Raw genomic sequence first — 23,320 nt, forward strand, 5'->3', positions numbered from 1 at the left:
AAGCCTTCGATAATTCCGGATTCAGTTACTGTGTACCTGTTTTGGACATTTTTGGATAAGGAAAGATTTTTGGATAAGAAAAAAAGGGACTAAGTGGAGAGTCGAGCTAAGGCTTCATTCACTGGAAAGCGACACATACTATTCTCAGAAGCATTTAAAAGAGCAATGAAATAACATGGGGAACTGAAACTCACACCGAATTTGATGGATGGCTGGTTAGCAACTGTTTAAGTTACAAAAACGCTGGTTTCATTAGAGTTTAATGACTAACACTTTAGGGAAAGTTAAGCCTCCATTTTGAAGACGAAACAGTAAAACACTTGAACTTGCTGGAGGACGGTATCTTCTTAATATTTCAGCTCCCTCCTAGCTTGTTCCCAGTGTTGTACCATACAGGCCTTCTGTCTTCAAACTTTGCTTTTATTTCCTCTTGACCTGATCACTTCAGCATCAGCGTTGCCCACAATTGTCTCATCTAATCCTTCTCTTCATCTCATCGAAGAGTTGGTGTAATTACGATAAAAGCTTGCCCACCCGGTCTGCCTCCCCCCTTTACCATCAGCGACGACGGTCCCCTCGTACACTCACCTCGCACGCTCCCCTTTCTCCCCGCCTCACTTGTTCTCAAGCAACTGATGTCACTTAGCTGACACAGCAAAATGCTGCCAATCAAATCCCCAGAGACATTAAGAAACGCAGAATGATGAAGACAGAGAGAGAGAGAGAGGGAGAGAGGGCCAGGCTTTAGCCAAAAGACACGTCATAATTGAGAAGTAGGGACAGAAATGTTATCCTTCCTCACATACACTCCCAAGGGGAGGCGAGAAGAAGATGCCAGATTCTTTAAGTAAGAGGTCAGTGAGTTTGAGACGTTACGTCATGCAGCACCCCAACACTGGCACAACACCAGTGGGGACGGGACTGACCTTAAGAAACCTTAGATCATTTGATATTGGATCAGCCTGGTAAATTGCATCCGCTTCCTCTTAGTGCTTGATATATGAGATACCTGAGCAAAGGTTCAACCAGAAGTCAGAATATTATCTGAAAACTCTTGATGCAATTTAACAAGAGAATCATGGCAGGATAAGTTTTTTGCATCATTATTTTTCTTAAAATCTCTTCTATTTTCTTTGAAGGGAATATAGTATGTCCTGTCCTACTAAGGTTTTTCTCTTCTGCTGTTGAATACCTTCATTAGAAAACACACCGTTTTATCTTTTGTCTCTACATGTTCACGATTAGTAAGTCTGAAGTCCTATCACAAAATATTCCCAATCAATTGCAGCTTTCATAACCTAACATCACTAGCAAAGGGGAGCCAATGACAATCTCCTGCAAACATTGGACAACACTGGTGTACAAATCTATGATTCAGCTATATTTCATAGCTGAATTTGTTTGTACTCTACAAACACATCTAGAACTTCAGATCATGCGTGTGAACAAGCTCTTCTGGTTTTCCTGTCAAATTAAACAATAATAGCATAAGCAGAAAAAATTTAGACCGTAACCTTTTATTTTAAACATATTCCAAAATACTTTATCTTATCATAAAAATAACTTCTGTCATTGTGAATACTATCGGCTAATTTACTTGGAAGTATCTCAGTCTCTATAAACATACAGTTCCAATCGATTATATTACCTCAGTTCTTCTATTAACTGCTTTTAGAAATATAAGCAGCAACTGTAAAAATGTTAAAAAAGAGTAAAGAACCAGACAAAGAGTATAAATCAGCTCTCTCTTATGTATAAAACTGTTAAATGAACTTTATACATAAAGGTCATCCAATACAAGCCCTAGGTGTTGCATTTTAAGATAAAAAAAAAAAAAAACAACATCCAAGGAATACAGTTGTTCTTCAGAACCAGAAAGGGTGGTCTGTAAATCCTATACTGCCTGCACATTAGGGTCTATGGAATCTTTCAAGAATAGTGAGGTCACCTTTCAGTTGTTGATCTCTTAATCCATACATAACCTGCTCCAGAACGCAAGTTACCACTGTGATGGACCTTAATAAGATGAAAAACAAGGATTAAAGCTGAAGTCACCTTAACAAGCTCTGAATCCCCCTCATATTACAGGCCTCTGCCTTTCTGTAAGAAATCCTACACTCTGACATATGTCACAGCAAATCACTATCAGTTTCTGTCCCTGTTGTCCATACTCAGTTCTGAATCAGCAAGTCTTTTGGGTCAGGCTGATATTATGTAGTTTGAATTTGAGTACAGGAAGAGCAGATATCCTACTGTACAGTTTGGTTCCACAGGTTGAAAAGGCCGCCGAGAGAAACTAGTGATGTTGGGCTTGACTTCACAAAGTATGATACAAAGTGACGGTGTTCATGTATGAACAAATATCAGTTTAAAAAACATCTGTAAACTGAGTATCGACTATACTGAATCAGTATCATCACTAACTGAAAGGAAGCATTCAGCAGAGGAGCTCCCCTTAATGTTGTCTGAAAGCAACTTGATGAGCTTAATTGTGATCACTTTGGAATGAATTTACATAAATTAAATAAGCAACATGGAAGCTGAAATGTGTAACATAAGATCATTTTCTCTCCAGCTAATTCTGACACAAGCTATCCAAGTCATGTGGGAGTCCTGCATGTTTCTGCAATTAGAGAGCAACAGTTATTTGTAAAACAGGAGAGAGCCTTCAAATCATAATGCAATAATGCTTTTGTAAATAGGTAACTGCTATGCTGATGGATTTCTAGTGCTTGGCTAGACCTGGTTTTGTACTGAAATGAGCATAATGGCCTGAACCAACAACAGGCAGAGGCACCACTTACTATTCCACTGAAGGGGTTTAGAGTCAGAGCCAGAGTGTCACGGCATTATGAAGTGTGATGTGTTCACTTGCTGATACTGAAGTGCATTTGAATGGTGATGGGATTCTGTAGCTTTGATAAAAATTGAATGAACTCCACAGTTGCTGAATATGAATGGCAATTTGCAAAAGGTTATCCACTGTACATTACAGCATCAGCCTTTCATCGAAAATTGGAGCACTTGATAAAACTCAAGATGAAACGGATCAAACATCAAAGTGTATACCTCAATATATCGTTCGCAGAAGTCTCCCTCGGACAGGATTTTATTTTCAGAGGTGGTGGGGTGTTTCCCTATTACATGCTTTTGTCTGCAATTTCAATGTCTGAAATTTTACACCCTCTCCACCCAAGGAATAATTACAGGCCGGGTTTCACACAGATTTTCACCAAACTCCCAGGTCCTCTTGCATTTAAAATCCAGCTCGGAAATCCACTTTGCATTTTAAAAATATGATTATACAGCTGCTTACTGATACTGAGTTTCATCAGCCTAGGATAGTATGGGAGCCAAAGTTAAATAAAACCAAGTGACACTAGCAAGACGGTAACATGACTCACAAACCAGCAAATAAACTTTCCACATAATATTTGCCGGCAATTGCAAAGTGTTTTAGATATACCTTTCTGAATTACTTTGTCATGGTTTGTGTTTTTTTCCCAGCTGTTTCACCAAGGTTTATGACCAAACATACATTTTTGAATATTTCCTATTGTAGAAACTACGTTTTCTATTAATAAAAAACATGTACTGGGAATTGTGTGTACCATTCGGCCCGTATACAGGAAAAAACATGGATGTAGCCATTATGTTACCCGCTAGTTTTGGACTCACATTTTGAAGCTTGATCATTAGTGTTTCAGCCGCTGCCATATTGTTGTTTTGAAGCTTGAAGGTACCTTGCACCTTGAAAAGGTGGATGGCTAAGTTAACAGTTAATGCAAGCAAGCTTGAATGGCAAGCTGCATCCATAAACTGCATGTGTGCAAAAGCATAGACAAAGGTTATAAAACATTTTTTAACGCATCCTCAAGCAAAACCCAGAGGAACTACAGTGGTTGTTACTTCCATGCTAACTTCATCTTACTGCTCTGGAGGTTTCCAACTGATTCCCCCCTACATTGGCTCCTCCCCGTGTCCTTTCATTTGCCATATCCAAGTTAGAATCCATGAAGAAGAAGAAGAAGAAGAAGAAGATGAAGAAGAAGAAGAAGAAGAAGAATCAGAATCCTTTATTGTTATATTTGGTAACTCTCGGCACATATCAGAAGAGTCCTTCGACCTCAGCTAAGAAACACAAAAAGTGGCAAGGGTTATTTTTTCCAGCCTTCATTTGAAGAAGTTAAACAAGTTTAAACAATTATTTCCACTGGGAGTTAGATAAATGTAACACTGTGCAGGGAACAATGTTCAGGGAAAGAGCTCTTCTTGTGATATATATGGCTATGAAAGTTGATTCAGGGAGCATACTTAAAATTGAGAGTAAAAAACAGCAAATAGTGTTTTTATGCTTTGTGATTCTGTCCCCTGTTACACCTCTGTGGACCCAAATGAGACTGAGAATACAATAAAGTTTAAAATATGCCACCAGCTCTGAAATATACAAATCAAAGGCATTACATGGGCACTTCCACTTAAAGTCTGCAATATTTGTTAATTCATTATAGACTTATTAACAATATTTACTCGAGGTTTCTCCTCAATTCCCCTCCATATTAAATCCTTCCTGTATCATTTCATATGCCATAGAGTTAAATGTTGATTATTTTAAGATACTATTTAACAATTTTATAGCTGAGCAGGGGGTGGCTCTAGCTCAGGATGTAGAGCAGGTCTTCAGCTGATTGGAAGGTTGGTGGTTCGATCCCTGGCTCCCCCCCAGTCTGCATGCCAAATATCCTTGGGCAAGATACTAACCCCCACTGGCTCTCCGATGCACCCATCAGACTATGAATGTTCATGAGTGTTAGTTTGAAAGCACTGACAAGTATAGAAAACAGTGCTTGTGTGAATGGGGCGTGTTGTACAAAGTGCTTTGAGTACTCCAGGAGAGTAGAAAAGTGCTATATACGAATCAGTCCATTTACCATTTACTTTTCATGTCTCCTTTAAAACTGACAGTGTTCCTTTTCTGTAACTCCTGAAATGCAGTTTAACCACAAATGGTTGCCATAGAATTTAAGGGCAAACAGTAGAAGGTTAGTACAGGTCAGCTTTCAACACAATAAATGAAACAGTGCCCGTTGGCCTGTAAAAAAAAAATGTTGGGCAAGTTGAGTGTAAAGCTGCTTGCCCATTTGGGCAAGTCACACCGTTTCCACCTTTTGATTCACCTAAGAAGCAAACTGACTGTTCTTCATCTCATACACATGCACACCTTCATACACCCAGTAACCTTTTGCACAATGCTCAGTCGTTTGCACATTTCTGTTGCACTGTTGTGTCTGCACTGTCTTTGCTTTGGGTTTTTTTTGCAATTTTTGCACATAGTCCTGTAGTCCTGTGCTGATTGTCTGTTATATGTCATATGTAGCACCATGGTCTTGTAGGAACACTGTGTCGTTTCACTGTGTACTCTACCACTACACATGGTTGAAATGACAATAAAGCCACTTGACTTGACTTAAAACTAAAGAAAATGTATCTGTTCATGTGCTCCCGTCTAGCTCCCAGTTGTTTTACAAAGCAACAGCTCAACTAAATTAAAAACAGACTAAAATTTGGCAGATATCTTGTAATTTGCTGAAGGCTGACAGCAGCCACCCTGTCTCTTTCTAACAGTGATACCTGCAGCTTGCAGGGGTTAGCCTGCTAACTTTAATGTATTAATTTAAAAGTGTAACTTACACACTCTTTTCTGATACAGATTTATAACATAAAACATATAGATCTAGTTCCAATTATGCTTTATTCTTGTACAATAAACTGAATTTTGTAAGGCAACTTTATATTGGACCATCACCAAGTCAGATCCCTCCATTAACAGATAATGACTCTCTAACAACCTATTTTTTCTCATTCATCCAGACCTTCCATCTGGATTTTTACACTACCCCAATCTCATTTAATAACACAGGCTGACTCATATTTGGACAAAGGACTGACCCAGCTTTTGTTTTTGGAGCTGATGGCTTGTCAATTTACACGTTATTACAAAGACGATTAAAGAGAACACAGTTGTAATTTGGGCATCACATGGCAACAAGCTGGTAAAAGTTTGTTTTTTGTCTAACTGAAGGTCACTGCATCTGTGAGTTCTATGCCTTCCATAAACACCCTTTGGCATCAATGCAGAGCACACAGTCGAGTCCTGATTCTTGGCCAGTGACCCTACCATACAGTGTGTGTGTGTGTGCGTGTGTGTTTTACATGCACGTGTTCATGCGCGTTTAAGCCACTAGTCCAAGTGGCTGGTGCCTGTGCAGCATCAGCAGCAGGACCACTCCACGCAGCTGGGGCCATTGCTGATAAAGCTGCGGCCAACACAAGCCTCTTCCCACAAAAACGCATAAATAAAGATAAAGCTTCAAACACACACCAATAAAGGGGAACGCAAGCAAGCGCACACATGCACTCACACATCAGTGATCAGAAAAAACAAAAAAAACAAAACAGAAAGCGTGACGGGGATGTCAGACAAACACCCAGGCTCTAAAATTGCATACCTTAACTCTCTCTGTGCAGACACATGCACGCGCGCACACATATAGACACACACACACACACACACACACACACACACACACACACACACACACACAGACACACTTAACAAGCAGGCATCTTTTCCGCTACATCATAATTGCAGCCCCCTTCCCTCCCCTACGCAACAGCAAATTTAAGGGAAAGGGAAATATTTCTGCTAAATTAGTTATGCTAATTACACAGTATTTCTCAGGGGGAGAGACAGCACTAAATGGCTTTTAATTCTTTTCGCCTGGAAAGAGATGTGGGAGAGAGCCAGACAGAGAGCACAGAGAGAGACAGCACAGAGAAAGACAAAAAAAAATTGAACGAATAAACACATAAACAACTGGCGTTCAAATTTGCCCAGTGACACAGCAACAGTGAACTAACGGAATTAATAGTGGGGGGGGGACGACACACACACATCATCTTATCAGCTCCGGAGGCCTTGGTCCCCTCGGCCAACAGAGAGGGGATAGTGGGAAAAGTTTTGAGGCTAACTTTGTGTCCTGTAGCCTTTGCCAGCGGTCACATATTGATAACGAGGCACGAGCAGATAGCACACAGCACTCTATATGGAGGGCACCAGAGGAAACACTTGGTACTGAGTGTGGCACACTCAAAGCTACTTATTCTCTCACACTCACTTTTGAGCAACCCGTTGTTCACTAAAGTATACAGTGTGTACTGGTGTCCACAGTGCACTCCTGTGGCAGTTAGCCATTGCTAATTTGGAAGAATACCAATGAAGGAATCGCAGCTTTGAAACATTTCTGCCAAAATTTAAAGTGAAAACTTTCCCCCATAGAAGACATGCTTTTGAGTGAATTTCCAAAGCTTCAGTAGCTTTTGCTGGAGCTTATTCAGAACTCTGTAGTAAGGCTATTACCAAAATAAAGAGGACATCAGCTCCATTTTAACAGAGTTTCACTGACCTCTAAGTATCCTACAGAATATAAACCTCAAATGGCCTCAGATCACGCTACATTTCTGACAGTCTGTCATGTTTATGCACCGACTCACACGCTTAGATCCTCCAGTGCTGAAATGTTGGTCGTGCAGCAGTTTCCAGAGATAAAAAGAGGAAGTAGCTTTTTTTATCTTTCTGGAATATAGCCAAACTTAAAATATTGGGGAAGCAAACTTGAATGATACTTACAAGAAGCTATTAAAGGTGCATTTTTAACTGATGTTCTTACTAAGTCGCGATTACCAAGTCTAAGAGGAGAAGCTTCAGCTAGCTTCAGTGAGCAGACAGCTACAGAGCAGATGCACAGTTTCTTCATCAGTATCAGATCAGCCTTCTGTTATTTCTCTGCATTTTTCTGCTTCTGTCTCTCTTTCGCTTCATGTCTCTGTTTCTCAGGGTCTCTGTTTATGTACATTTTATATAAAATCTTTGTTTGGATTTCTTGCCTTTTTTCATGTTAATATGCTTTTATATCCGTGAAGCTTTCTAAAACCTTTCTGTGCCATACTGACTTCATTTGACTCAGCAGGTAATATTCAGAAATGGGGATTTCAGATTGAGATTTTTAAGGTCAAACACGTTACTAAAGACACTTGCTATCTGTCTATATTTCTGCTGCTTCTTTGTAGTTATCTGAGACCTACAGAAAAATCATCAACATGCTGGCAAATAAAATTTTCTCTCATGGACACAGACTTTTAATTCTGCACTTTAAGGGCCTGGACATCAGTCTATTCAAAGCAGTTATGAACACATTCTTAGGTATTTTATAGATATGGACTTATTCTGTTGTGATTGCAGTAAATACACATTGTATGCACGCAAGAAAAAGCTGGAAAAAAACATGCCACATGCCTCTAAACAATATCACCAGAGGGATTCCTGACATATCAGTTTTTTTTATTAGTATTTGGCAAAAAGTTTAGTAAAATTTTAGTTCTATTTTTTTAATCAGTTTATTTGTGAAAAATCCCCATGCAATTATTTTGTTAACTAGCCAGCTTCTAGCTAGCTTATACCCCTGATAAAGTCTGTGGCAATCCTTACAGCTCAGCTGTCTCCCTAGAGGATGCTGTACTGTAGTCGGACACACTCAAACACCAACATCATGGACAACAGCTGGCAATGATTGTATCTCTGCTGCTTTAGAGATACAAGATTTAATGCAAGCTGCAGGGTCGAGCGAACAAGAGCTTCAGTAAGTGAAAGCCCGCTTCATTTGTTGCTACGCCATGTGAACCAATACTGCAAAACAGAACAACAATTAGCATAGCTACTGTTATTGCAATGCAGTACAATGGAGTTGGGAGTTCATCCACAGGACAGACAGACTCACTGAAGGGGCACCTAATGATATTTCTCTGTTATTTTCCTAGGCATCGCTTCATCTTCGACCTTCACCGAGTCCCGATCAATAGTTCTATTGCGAATAAATGGTTCCATTCAATATCGAAAATAGAAGCAACTGTTGTTGAAGAACATCATCTTACAAGTGCTCTCTTTCTGTGTGAATGTCCTTAAGTGACGAATTCAATGCCTAAACTGCTCTCCAGGAGTATAATTGTGGTGCTCAGCTCCAATATGCAGCCATCAGTTTAATCCACTCATATTGTGCACCTAAATGTTCAGAGAACAGCTGAATAAATCCCACTGCGCCCAGATCCAATATTACACGAATTACTTATCAACCTCTTTGTTTTTCCTCACATACAGTATGTTTGACGTTTGCTGCTGTATCCCGATTTCGGCTTCACTTGACTGATGTGTCCTTGATATGGGCAGAAGTGTTCTAACATGTCTTCTGCCTCATTTCCAACTATCACTGCAGAGGAATATATAACGGCAAATGCAGCGCTGGAGGCAATTTGTCACAACAATAAAGCGATGTGTGGTTTTTAAACAGTTCCATTTCCCCCATAACAAATAAAAAAAGTGGCAGTTAACACATTGGAAATGTATTTCACAGCCAGCGGAGAAAGTATGAATCTTTAAAATAAAAAAATAAAAAAACACAATAATACAGGTTATTGGATTTTCCAAGAGATTTTTCGTGTGACACCATCAACACCTCACAAAGAAAATATGAAATGAGTCATAAAAAGTTGCAGATCGAATCAAATGCCTGGCTGTGTCATGATGTCATTGAGACAGGGATGTGCATGCACACACACACACACACACACACACACACACACACACACACACACACACACACACACACACACACACACACAGAGTTGTGCTACTGTTATGTGAGAATGGTTTCCAGGAGCTTTTATAAATCAGAATCACTGCAAGCATCCTAGGAATACAAACACAGCACACACACTCTCTCTCTCTCTCTCACACACACACACACACACACACACACACACACACACACACACACACACTCCACAAACATTGTAAATTTAAATCTCTAAGCATCTCCACACGCTGTAGCTTGAGCATCCAGTTCAGGCTGCGCCTCCACAAAAACAAACAGTTTTATTGTCAGTCCCTGTCCAATATGGGGCTATAAGCAGTGGCCAGTTTTATGTCTTTTAATTAGTACACCGTCGCTATAGCAGCATCCAACTGGCAAGCAACCACCTCCAAATACACATATACATAAACAATAGCAGAGGGAAAAAAATACAATGGGGAGCGCAGTGTGCTCAGTGAGTCAGGAAAAAGTGATGGAGAACATGTGCAAGAAAGCCATGAGCTTTTATTATGGCACAGAATCTCTGTCTACATGTGTGTGTAAATTACCAGACGTGTGTGTACCTGAAATTAGGTGCCGAGGCCCATTCTAGGGCGAGACAAGCCAAGTCCACAGCAGCGTACACCAGCAGGAAGAAAATGGTCACAATGCTGGCGATGGTGTTGAGCTTCCCTGAAAACAGGACCAGCTAGAATGACCGAAACAAAGAAGCAGGGAAAGAAGGGGGAAGACAAACAGAGAAGAGATTAGCATTTAGAGCAATACTACATTCTACAGTCAGAACAGTGCATTTTATTCTTTTTTTATGACTTTTTTCCAGCGCCTAACAACTTTTCACTTCCAAAAATCTAAAATATGAAGTTAAAGCCATGTCAGCTGCTCTGATACATCTGAGCTTTGTTTGCCTCTTAGCTGGATATTTTCCAAAAATATAAAATAACCAAAAATAAATATATAAAATAATACCAGCAATCAGAGAATTGTTGGAGCTAAAACGTCTCAGAGGCTTTAAAGTGAGGTCTTAACAAGGGCAGAGGTTCCATACATTTTCAAGCCAAGGATCCCTAGATAATTGAGTTTTGGTCCCAAGAAACCTTTTTGCTGTGAGATATGATTATCTAGCTCCACTGTGGCAAAGAGGTGACATAAAGGATAGATTAGACTAGCATCTAGGGAGCAAGACACAGTTAAACTAAACTGTTCTACATTTTTCTGGGGATCTTGGAAGGACCACAGGTGGTCATCTGGCTCCACTTTGGGAGCCACTTACTGAGGCTAATGTTGAGTTTTAATTAAGATGGTATCAAGCCTGCTGTTCAGACAGGCAGCTATGTTAGCTATGGCAGCTACGTGACAAAACAGCCACATCCGCTTGCACTTTATATTCTCAGTGGCCGATTCAGGGGGAGAGCCGTACATCTAATAATAATGACAGCACATAGATGTATGAGACTCACCCTTTCTTACAGAGGTGCACTAGTTGACTTCTAATGGAGCAGGGAAATGATGACCTCATTATAAGCCCTGCTCCCTGCCATGTTCCCTGATATCAGAATGTGTGAACAAGGCTCTATGCAATTCACTGCGAGTAATATTTGGACGGGGAAGTCACGAATAAAGACAGTAAAAGCTTCGACTGTTTCACCTGACAACAGTTTACTTAGCATAATAAATCACAATGACATAGCTTAATGTTTGGACTAGAAATGGTCATTTTGGATACTGGAGTATTAGACTGTTGCTGCATATGCATCTTCTTTTAAATATATATTTCTCCCTCGTTTTACCAGTACCCTGTAATCAACCTAGAATTAACACACTACTATTAAGCCGTGAAAGAAAAAACATTATTTTTTGAATGACTGTCACAGGTCATCTCTGTGTTAGATGTGATGATGTAGAATATCCCGGGCAACTTATGAACGCTCATTTAGCCTTTTGTTAGCCATCTTATTCCCTAAAACACAAAAGCCAAAAATGGGGTATTTACATATTTATTAAATGGTGGAAAATAAAATGTGAAAATGCCTAAAGCAGTCATAATTTCAGGCATCTAACCAAAAATTTATTTAAAAAGAAAAACCTACATTTAGACCAGAAATGCAAAAGGCTAAGTTATATGCACAAAGCTACAGCACAATTTGAATTTTATACCAAATTATGTTGTTCTTGACTTTGAGCCACGAGCTGCTAGGAGTAAATATTAAAATGTGTCAATTATAAGACTAATACTCACTTTACTTGCTTGTCTCAAACTACAAGTTGCAGAATGTGCCACTAAATGCTGATAGCAAAGTTTAAGATCAGAAATTCAAATCATTATTAAATTATAAGTAGCTAAAAGCTTCACAGACAACTGTGCTAAACTGAAAACTCAATTCTGAGGGTTTCCTGCTCTTTCTGTAAATGCTTCAAACTTTTTATTCTATTCACTTCAATTCAGTTTTAGTTATAAAGAGAAAATTTACAACAACAGCTACCTTACAGCAGTACATATTGCAAGCTAAGCACTCTACAGTATTAGAAAGAAGACTCCAAAATGAAGTGATCTCCTTTTAGCAGCACTTGGCATGAGTGGGAAAGAAAAACGCTCTTTTAATAGGAAGAAACCTTTTGCAGAACCAGGGTCTGCGACGGCCAACTGGGGCAGTGAACATTGAGCAACAGGAGTGGAAAAGGGGGGCAAACAATCTGAGCCTTTAGTAGCACAGCTACGGGATGGTTCAGGTTCTGGCTCCCATTCTACTTTGAGAGACTTCTTAAGATGGAAACTACTTCTCCATTTCTTTATTTTATTATTTGCAACAACGTGTAGGACATCAAAACTATAAAATAACACTCAATGTGTGACATTTATTTAATTTATTCTATGTTGCACTTCATGGTTGTAAATATCAACTGTATCTACATCCAAGAGAATATTACAAGCAGATATCTCAGATGTATTTGACGTGAAACTACACTTTAAAAATAAACACACATGATCACCCCCCTCCTCAGCTCAACTATCCCTCATTTGAACAAAACTCTAATGTCACAGTAATACATGTGTGCTACTTTCACAACACATTATCACCATCACGCAAACCATAGCTTAGCTGTTCATTCAGTGTGTAAATTACACTCATTTGCAACAATCTCTGTTGAATTGTGGCGCGAACACGACTAAATTGTCAGAAATGGATATCTTCCCCACTGCTACCTTCCGTTCCTCAAGCACCTCACCTTCACTTTGGTGGAGAAACAGCACATGTAAATCTTTCAGGTAAAGACCGTCATTAGCTCGTCTGTGCCGAATGAAACATTTCCTGCAGTCGTTTCATCATCATGGAGTGGGCTTTTTATATGTGTTTGTGAGCTGCAGGGCCTGATTGCACAGACCAAGGAGGTAACTGCTGTACTGTACAAACACAGAACACCGCCTCTCTCTCTCTCCTTTTATTGTGTGTTTTATGATTTGCTACTGAGAAACTTCTCCAGAGTTGGGGAACATATTCATGAGCTCAAGGATATATTATTGGTATGTGTGGAGGGGAGATAGCAGCCACCATAAGGCAGATGTACACTGAGAAAGAGAGAGGGGGGAGAAAATGTAACGGTGGGGAGTTGAAATTAATGATGTCACATTATTGACAGGCGGGGAGAACAGGTCACCATGCACCGAGGGAGCAGTGAGGCTGGAGAAGTGGGGGAAGACAAAGAAGAGAGAGGAAGACAAGTGAAAAAGAGAAAGTGTGTGAGGGAGCACTGCTGACCTCTGACAGTCAAAGTCAGTGGGTGTCTCTTCAGTGCACCCGTGGGAGCTGGCTCTACCAGAGCATTAATTAGCCATTAACTCAGACACAGGCCTGCATGTACAACCGCTCTGACAGCACACCAACTGAGTGTGAATGAGTTGCGTTTGTGTGTGCATACACACACCATCCCGCTATTATGCGCTGATTTAAAAGACTGTTTTTACTGGAGAGCAGTGTGCATTAATTGCCACACAGGTCCTTGCAGTGTAAAGGCTCACACACACGTTTTTATTAAATAAAAAGAATAAAGTGGAAAAAGCTGAGTAATGCTTTTTACTACAGAACTGTGCTTTTCCAGACATGGCTAAGCATTACAGGTAACAATCATACAGCACATTCTAGAGTGTGTATTTGAGTCCAGATGCAGAAAGCCGGGTCCATCAGTTAGGACAGAGACAATTCGGTACAACACCACAGTGAATTTGAACTAAAACAATCAAGAATTAAAGACTTTCACCTTTCATTCAAGAGGGTTATAAAATAACTTGACTATGAAGACATAGTCTACAATTTATTATATTAGTATTTATAAAACGTAAAATGATCCTATCACGTTAACACTCAAATACAGACTAGAATGTCAAACGATTGGACCGGTACTGGTCCCAAACTCTGGAGTTTCCTTGTGTGTAAGGTAACCAGGGAGCAAAGTATAACTGACATCAGTCAAACTGTGCATCAAAAACAAAGACATCACAGAGGCAAGGAGGCAATGTTCCTCTACACCAACAAAGGGGAAAGATGTTTGTTGTACAGAGCTCTGCTTTCTCCCATCGTCTGTTAAAGACTCAAACAACTGTTTTATATTAACACGGATTCCATCAGCAGTCATTTCAGATTAAATTTGCATCCATGTCCATAACATAGCCACCCTCAACTCTTATATCCAACTCAAGATTCACGATTACCGGCTGGAGAACACCTGGTGGCTATCGACAGGTCTGTATCCATCTGAATTGCCTACGAGTCATCAAAAATGTTCACATCTGTCACGTTTCTTAACAAGATTTTAGATTCCATTGAGATTATTTGAAACCAAACGCCCGGCCTGTAGGACCAGCCTAAAACTTAAGCCTAAAACTGTGGTCAAACATTATCAAACATCACCGGCAGTGTAAAAATGACTAGTCAAGCATCAACAGTGATGAAAGCTGGAACTGAATCCAACAACAACAATTTAAGTTGTCCCAACAACACATCAGTGCCCGATTAGTGCTGGACAGTAGAATTAAAACTATGGATCAGCTTGGGCGTACTGTTATAGCCAGAGCGTTCAACACAACCATGTTGGTTGACATATGACAAATGCTGGTTGAAGAGTGGGACGCCATCACACAGCAGTGTGTGACAAAGTTGATGACCAGCATAAGGAGGAAGTGCCAGGCTGTTGCGGCTTTGTCCGGTTCATCTTGCTTTGTTTTTGCCAAGTTTATTGACGTCCTTTGGAAGTGACATACATACCATTTATTTTTCTTGGGTTGCAGCCTATATTGTCAGATCACCATCCAACCCTATGCTCTTCAGTCTTCTCTTCAACCATTTATACTTTTCTCTCCCTGCATTCCCCGACCATTTCTCCTTTACTTAGAAGTCCAATAAAGCAAGGCCCCTGCCGCCCTCTTCCCTCCTCCTTCCTTTTCAATCCCGCAGCACATGAGAGTTTAAGGCAAGATTACAATCAGACTTTTGTCATCAGTGAATCATTCAAATGGTGGAGGAAGAGGCAGAGAGAAAGAGGACAGGAGTCAATGATTTCTGATGATGGCAGCAGCAGCGACGCAGCTAACGATTTCCATCTAATTGCTCCTCCTCCGCTCCTGGAGAGTGCCGGAGATGAAGAGAAGGGGACGAGAGGGGGACAGCGAGTGAGAAAAAGAGAGGGCGCAAATAATGACAAGCCATTCAGCCTTTAACACTCACCTCTGATAATGATGGTTTAGTCAGGCCTATTTGCTCCTAAGATCCTCCGCCTGCTCTTCATCTCTATCCCCACCCTCCTCTACTCTGCCAATATTTTCTCCTGGTCTAAATTGGCTTCTTTCCTCCACTTAGGTGACACAATAGAAGAGAAAAACACTATGTGCTGTCTTTTGGTCAGAGTGGGAAAAAAGTGCCAGTTTTTCCCATTCAGCTGCTCTGATATTGTTCAGTCTTGTTCGGTTTGCGCTGCCTCTATACTTTAATCACCTACACACCAGGTTGTTGCTAGTAATGAACCCAGATGGGAAGTGAATCGATTAGATGATAAGTTACTCTTGTTTAGTTATAATTTTGCTTGTCAAAAATGCTTCTGAATGTTTTCCACCTCCCTATTTTTATTCTTGGACAGTTCTAAATAGTTTGTATTTTATACTGTGAAGCTGAAGGCTTAAAGGAATTGAAAGGATTAAGTTGTATAATGTTAATTCCACTTAAAGGTTTTGAATTCATTTGACAGCCTTTTACACCTGATTATCTTGATTAACTTGAACTAAACATCTGCTTAACAAAGCCCTAAAAAGCACACTTCCACGCTATTGGTATGATATTGGTGCTTGCGGTGGGAATTAACAGCAAAGACTCAATGTGAGCCCCATCAGGCTGAAGAAAGGTTCATCCATGCAGTCATAGATTGGTCCAAGTGTGAAGAAAGACAAAATGTAACGGCAGCCACCACCTGCCACCTGTTTGTCAGCTGCAGCTTCGTATTGTAGTCTCCTGAGTAACCGTGTCTGAAATAGCTTTTATGTTTCAGCATAAAGAAATAAGTATGCATGTTACAACATACTAATGTGGTTGTGTTTTATTTACAACTGTGACACTATAAGTGAAGTGGGTTGTTGGTTTGAAGACTAACACCATGCTAATGATAGTAGAAAGGAAAGTGAAGAGGGGGGGGGCTGTATTGACAGGTCGACAGATGGGCTCAATGTGCGATGGTGAAGAGAGAGTGAAGGTGAATCTGTCCATTTAACAGTTGATCTGCATTCCTCCCCTCACTTATGGCCATGAGCTGACCACTCCCTTAGAGACAGGACGATGAGCTCGACCATTTGGGAGAAGCTCAGAGTGGAGACGTTATCCTCCGCACTGAAAGGAGGGGGTTCGAGTGGTTCAGGCATTTGACTAGGTTGCCTCCTTTGTCCTTCCTATGCAAGGTGTTTCAGGCATATCCAACTGGGAGGAGGCCCAGGGGCAGACCCAAGACCCACTGGAGGGACTACATCTTTTTCGCTAGCCCCCTCAGAAGAGCTGAGGGAGGAAAGTTCTCTGCCTCTCTGCTTAGACTTGTGCTCCTGGATCCAGAAAAGTGGCAAAAAAATGAGCAGACGGAGGGATAGATGTTCTTCCTAGATTGGAGAAATGAAGTGAGAAGTCTGAAGCCTGACCGTTTGGCTCACAGGGATTACATCTACATCCACTGGCCTCCCGATTTGAAACTTTGGCAGCCACCATTGTAACAAAATATATATGACAGAAAAATAAAGAAACACATAATGGGTCCACTTTAATCTAAAGGGACATAAATGCCTGCAGCAATTATGAATAACATTATAAACTGTCAGATATCTGACAGATACTGCCTCTGTGGTAGCAGTCTGTAACCATGTTACAAAAGTGAACGCACTTCATCTTGATCCGTTTTCCTTCCAGCTGCTATCCTCTGCAAATCCCACAGCCTGTCTGCCTGTCTCTCTATTTATTTATATCTCTTTGTCTATCAAAAATTTTAAAGTGTTATTAATAAAAGATGGGGAAGGAAAGGAAATTTCAGCATCCTCACCTACCAATCAACACAGTAAAACTACTTAAAGTAAGTAAGTTGTGCTTTTTTGGAAAATTCACTGAACTCTATTAAACCAAAGAGACTTTAGTGATGCAGAAGCACGCCTTTGGAACGCATTAGTCGACAGAATAACTGACTTCAGGTGCCATTTGTTTAATGCAAATGCACAAATTTAAGCAGCACTATGACAGGTGTGCGTGGATGCAGATTGAGCGGTGATAGAAAACAAAGACATCAAACTGCTCAGGCTGAACTGGTGAATGAATACGTTTAGTTTGAAGGGAGAGAGGACTTTCTGATCTTCTTGCCTGAGGAAAGTTTCTTTGAAAAACACTGAACAATCCAAACAACAGGAATTCCCGATGATTTTGTCCCTCTACCTTGCCAACCTTGCATTAATTATACAGAAATAATATTGGCTTGTTTGAAGGTTCTCTACCTTCCTTATGTACTGAGAATTATATCTCTCGTAGAAGAATGTTACTGATTTCAGTGAAATATTGAAAGCCAAGTCTAAGGCTAGTGTTGTCTTGTTTGGACGTTTGATCACTGAAGCTCTTATTTTTGACACAGCATTCCTTTGCTTTTAATTTTGCTATTCAAAACATGTTTCCTCATTTGGATTTGTACAAAACATGAAGCTGACGGGACAAACTCTAACATTAGACTCTTTTCTCCTCAGCCCACACACTGATTACAAAACATTTACTTACAGTTATTTAGCAGTACTGCTTGACGTGATATAAAGTTGCACTTATCTGCTGATACTGATTTGCTTATCACTACTAACCTGCACTAGGAACCAGGAGATCAGCACTGAGACCCAGGGGTTGCCACTGCGAGATGTCTTCTTAGCCAGCCACAGCGCCTTACCTGCAGAGGTGAGAAAAAAACAAAAACAATAAAGACAGTGACCTTTTGAATCTTAGTATTAAAATATTTATCAGCAGCATCACCGTAACAACAGTCTTCCATGTTCACATCAGTAAAGCATGTGTCAACAGAACAGCTTAATCAGTGAAAGATTGTAACGAATGGCCTTTCTCGGTTTTAATAGACAGTGTTATCTATTAAATGTGTTCGTAGAAGCAGAAAAGAGGACACAGCTTGACACAGTGTCGATATCTGGGGAAGTTAAATAGCAAGTGCAGAGCACTGGGGTGTACTAAGAATCATGATTATTGGGTTAGCAAGCTATGTTGAGCTTAAAGTTTTCAGTGTCACAAAAATTTATCCTCTTTTTTAAACTGGCTAAATCACCATGGTAACGTATGTCTATGAACATATAACCTGTTCAGAATTTTATTTATATTGAGTTTCAGTTCAAAACCAGCAGGAAGCTTCATGTTTTCACTGATTCTCTGCAGTATAGATTCTCTGCTAAGGAAATACAGTTTACATGTGCAGTTTGTTGAGTTACACGTTACTAACACCGCCAAATGAAGCCCAACACTGTCAATGGAAGTGATGCAAAAATGTATAAATGTTTTACATACATTCACACAGCAAGAAGACCTGTTCAATAAGTCGAATAATTAATTTTATTTTGATGTGCTGACAAACTAAAGCAATTTACACACCTTTGGTAGACTATGAAAGTAACGTTTGATGTTTAAATATATCCAGTTTATAGTTTCGGTTGTGTTACTAATGCGCAGCTTCTAATGAGCAAACTCATCATTTTTAATCTGTGCTTTGATTTTTCAGAACTACTGCAGTAAAAATAACAGCTTAAAAAACACTGTTTTTCTACTTCACTATTTTATCATCGTCATCATCTCTGACTGGCGTAGGCAGAACTGACAGGGATTATTTTGTGTGGAAGAAGTGGAAGAAGAGTCACATGGTGCACAAAACAACTCTTTTCATGTGAGGAAGAAATAGAAAGCTTGGATAGCCGAAAACGCTGATAACCAACGTTGTGATATCCATTATCCCTCACTGGGTTTCAGGTTTTGTCACAGCAGCTGATCCAAAGAAAGCCTGGCTGTATTGAACTTCCTTCGCTGTATACCCCACAGGTGTCAGTCATTGTGCCTGTTGCAGGCCTTTGGTCTAATGCTTAGTTTATGTGTGCCATTTTTCGACCTCGTGAATGTGAGTGACGTGAAAAGCTAAGTCATAACTGCTGGTGTGCACCACGCTTTAGTGTCGTTTTGTATGGTTGTGTACGTCTCGCTTTTCATAACCTGGGATGTGTAGCGCAGCCATTAGTACATTGAAATGGAGGTGCGGCTGTCGCAGTCTGCATGTGCAACAGTCGAGGCAATGACCATAAACAAGATTTTGCTGGTATGCATTACTGAAAGTACATCCAAGTCCCTTTGACGATCTAATTTGTCACTCTTTAAATTCTGAACATTTCACTCAAGTAGGGAGATATTAACACAGTATGAGATTTAAAAAACAAACTCCTCCTGGAAGCGACAGCCAATCCCGCTCCGACTCGCTAGGTTCTGTTACTGCTTTCTTTCCATTTTTTATTTTATTTCCAAGAGCAACAGATATAAATAATAACCGATGATGGTAAAGTGCACAGAACAGATCTGATTTTCACTGGGGATGGTATTTTCTACCTTTACTGACATTTGCACAAAATTTATGTAATTAACTAAATGTCTGCTTTGAAAAGGGAGAGCGAGAGAGAGGGAAAGCGAGTGGGCAGGCGACAGCGAGGGAGACAAACGACGCGTCACTCTATTTAATACCTTACAGGCCTGTATGGTCTATTGAAAGATATTTACATACATTTACATACATCTCATAGCTTGCACGACATTTCATCGTGTGGCGATGATGGTATTTGCTTTGAACCCTGTGGTGGCTGAGCACAACAGAGGTAAGGCTGGTGAAAGACTATGGAGACGATAACGGGGCTCACACGGTGGAGAGACAGGAGGTGCAGGGACGAGACGGGCGGTCGAGGGGGATCTGAGTTTAAGAGTAAATTTCACAGATGGTAAAGGACTGGAATTAAATCAGCGCGACTTTAAAGTCAAATCAATGCGGCAGAGCAGGGAGATGGAAAGGATGAAGAGAGGCAGGGCAGAGGTGAAGGAGTTAGAGATTAGCAAGTTAGAGAGGAGAAAGAAATGGAAGAGGTGTGGGACAGAGGGAGGAAAAACAAAGAACTTCTTTTGAGTGTGATTGTGTGTGTGTGTGTGTGTGTGTGTGTGTGTGTGTGTGTGTGTGTGTGTGTGTGTTGGGAAAAATTGACGCATCCATCACTTAGTTTGCATAGGACAGTGGCAAGGTTAAGCAGTGAGCAGCATGCATGAGTGACAACAACCAGAACAACACACACGTCATGATCCTACTGTCCCTTTTACACACACACACACACACACACACACTACACATTTATGGTTCCACAGTCACTGACTCTTAATTAAAGACATTAATCTAACTTAAGTTAACCCTTTGGGTGTCAGTGAGTGAACAGACTCGTACCAGAGTCGTCTGCCTCTGCTCCATCAGATCACTTCATCGAGGAACTCTGACTAATACGGCCATTTATCTCCCCTGACACACACACGCACAGAAGTGCGGCTATACACACAGACAGAAACGGGCCAAATCCATTTGCAACAAACTTAACAAAAAAAGGAGAGGACGGGATAAGGAAGTTGCTCAGAGTCATTAATAACGACAAAGCAGCAGGCAGCGTCGACTCACACAGAGAAGTGATTGAAATCACACAAACGCTGCACTCGCTTGATATGGGAATGGCTTTGACTCAGAGGGTTTGTGTTCAGTTTTTTCAGAGTTTTTTTTTTTTAAGAAAAGAAATAAGCACCACTGATCCCTGAAATACACCAGCCGCCTACACATGGACCTACACACATGACAAAAAGTTTCTGCTGGATATTAGGACTGCTTTTTGGATTTCCTGTCACGGTGAAGGTACAAACAAAGTGTTTGTCTTTTAATCTGTGTAAAATTTAAATAAGAAACAGGAAGCAGTAATTTGAAAATCTCAAAAACACATTTTATTCACAATAAAACACACAAGTATATCAAATGTTTACGCTGAGTCTTTTTACTATTTCATGTTGCTCATTTTGAAACTTTCTGGCAGTGCAAAAAAAAAACGTTGGGACAGCTCCATGTTTACACTGTGTAGCATCCCATCTGCTTTAAACAACAGCCTGTGAACATCCTTATTGGGAAGACGAGTGTTGTCCCATTCTGATCTGATAGAGGGTTCTAGCTGCCTGGGTCATATTTTCTTTGTTTCTGTGTTTTCTTTTCTGTTTTGCTGGTGAAAGGTCTGGACTGCAGGCAGGCAGCTGCACTGTTCTACTACAAAGCCATGCTGTTGTAAAAGATGCACTATGTGGTTTAACTTTGTCTTGCTAAAACATGCAAGGCCTTCACTGTTCGAAGGGAGTATAAGTTGCTCTAAAACCTGTGCATACCTCTAAGTATTGATGGAGCCTTTCCAGATATGCAAGCTGCCAATTCCACAGGCACTGATACATCTCCATACCAGAGATGCAGGCTTTACTGATAACAAACCAGCTGGTCCCTTTCCTTTTTAGTTTGGATGATGAAGAATCCAATTTTTTTAGAGAGAATTTAAAATTCTGCTTCATCTGACCACAGAACAGTTTTCCGCAGTTCATTTTAAATTAACTTTGGCTCAGAGAAGATAGCAGTGTTTCTGCATCATGTTGAAATATGACTACTTTGTATCAAAGAGCAGCAGTCCCCAACCCCCGGGCCACGGACCGGTATCGGTCCGTGAGTCATTTGGTACCACGAGAGTTGAGGCTCGGGTGTGAAATTTATGGTTTTCAGGATTTTTATCGGTTTTTAGCGTTATTTTTTTAAATCGTTTTTATCGTTAACTCGGTTTCCCTGGCTCTTTTCCCATGTGTTATGAATAAATCTTATTTTTTTGGTGCAGGTACTGGTTTTATTTTGTTGTATTTATCTGCGACACCGGTCCGTGAAAATATTGTCGGACATAAACTGGTCCGTGGTGCAAAAAAGGTTGGGGACCACTGTCAAAGAGCTTCAACAGGCATTTGTGGATGGCATGGTGAACTATGATCCCAGAAAATGGGTTCATTCACTGATTTCCATGACACTATCATGACGGTTTTTAATGCTAAGCTGCCTGAAGGCCTGAAGATCACAGCCTTATCCCTTGCACACAGAGATTTCTTCACATACCTGAATCTTTTGATGATACAACAAACTCTAGATGATCACATACTTTACAATTCTGTTACGCACTCTTTTTTTAAATGTGAAAATGTAAACACAGCTAGGTGTTGGGTCTGCGCTTCCACAGGCCCCGCTGGTTTAGAAACTTGTTCCCGTTAATGACAAGCAAGGAAACAAGACAAACAGCTTTTACTTGCTAGCAAGGGAGACTGGTCGGAACCAGGCTCTTGGAGCTGAACGCTCCTCACCTGTCTCCTAGCCAGCATCAAATAAAAAGCCTTCCTTGCCGCCTTTTATTGAAAACAGTTACAGTACACACAAGCACCTCCCATTGTAAACCCCCCCTATGGTTACAAAAGATAAGGTACTATGTGTGTATGTATGTGCAAGCATCTGTATGTGTGTGTATGTGTGTGTGTATGCATGTGAGTGTGTGTGTTTGTGTTTGGGGGTGCGTTTGTGTGACCTCCTGCTCACCAAAAGGGTCATAAAAGAAGGAAGCTTACTAACCAAGAAAACAGAACCTTCAGATAGGATGTCCCTATAATAAAACACTGCAGCCTCCCCCATGGCGATCGTGGCTCAAGAGTTGGGAGTTCGCCTTGTAATCGGAAGGTTGCCGGTTCGAGCCCCGGCTCGGACAGTCTCAGTCGTTGTGTCCTTGGGCAAGACACTTCACCCGTTGCCTACTGGTGGTGGTCAGAGGGCCCACCGGTGCCAGGGTTCGGCAGCCTCGCCTCTGTCAGTGCGCCCCAGGGTGGCTGTGGCTACAATGTAGCTTGCCATCACCGATGGGTGGATGACTGAAAGTGTAAAGCACTTTGAGGTCCTTAGGGACTAGTAAAGCGCTATAAAAATACATTTACCAACAAACTGGT

General features: G+C 40.7%; 1 protein-coding gene across 2 annotated transcripts in view; it reads right to left on the bottom strand.

The window, feature by feature from the left end:
* Window positions 1–23,320, bottom strand: part of zgc:153039 — an 81,790-nt gene that overhangs the window by 21,410 nt on the left and 37,060 nt on the right. For both annotated transcript variants that reach the window (XR_013101619.1, XM_004562847.4), the window contains exons 8-9: window positions 18,061–18,143; window positions 10,271–10,395 (exon numbers count right to left, since the gene is read on the bottom strand). Coding sequence is in view for 1 of the 2 variants with exons in the window: in XM_004562847.4 (XP_004562904.1) it covers window positions 10,271–10,395; window positions 18,061–18,143 (208 nt within the window). In the remaining variant the exon portion in view is untranslated. The remainder of the gene's footprint in view (window positions 1–10,270; window positions 10,396–18,060; window positions 18,144–23,320) is intronic.

The sequence above is a fragment of the Maylandia zebra genome, linkage group LG14, assembly GCF_041146795.1.
Source record: "Maylandia zebra isolate NMK-2024a linkage group LG14, Mzebra_GT3a, whole genome shotgun sequence".
Taxonomy (NCBI): Eukaryota; Metazoa; Chordata; class Actinopteri; order Cichliformes; family Cichlidae; genus Maylandia; species Maylandia zebra.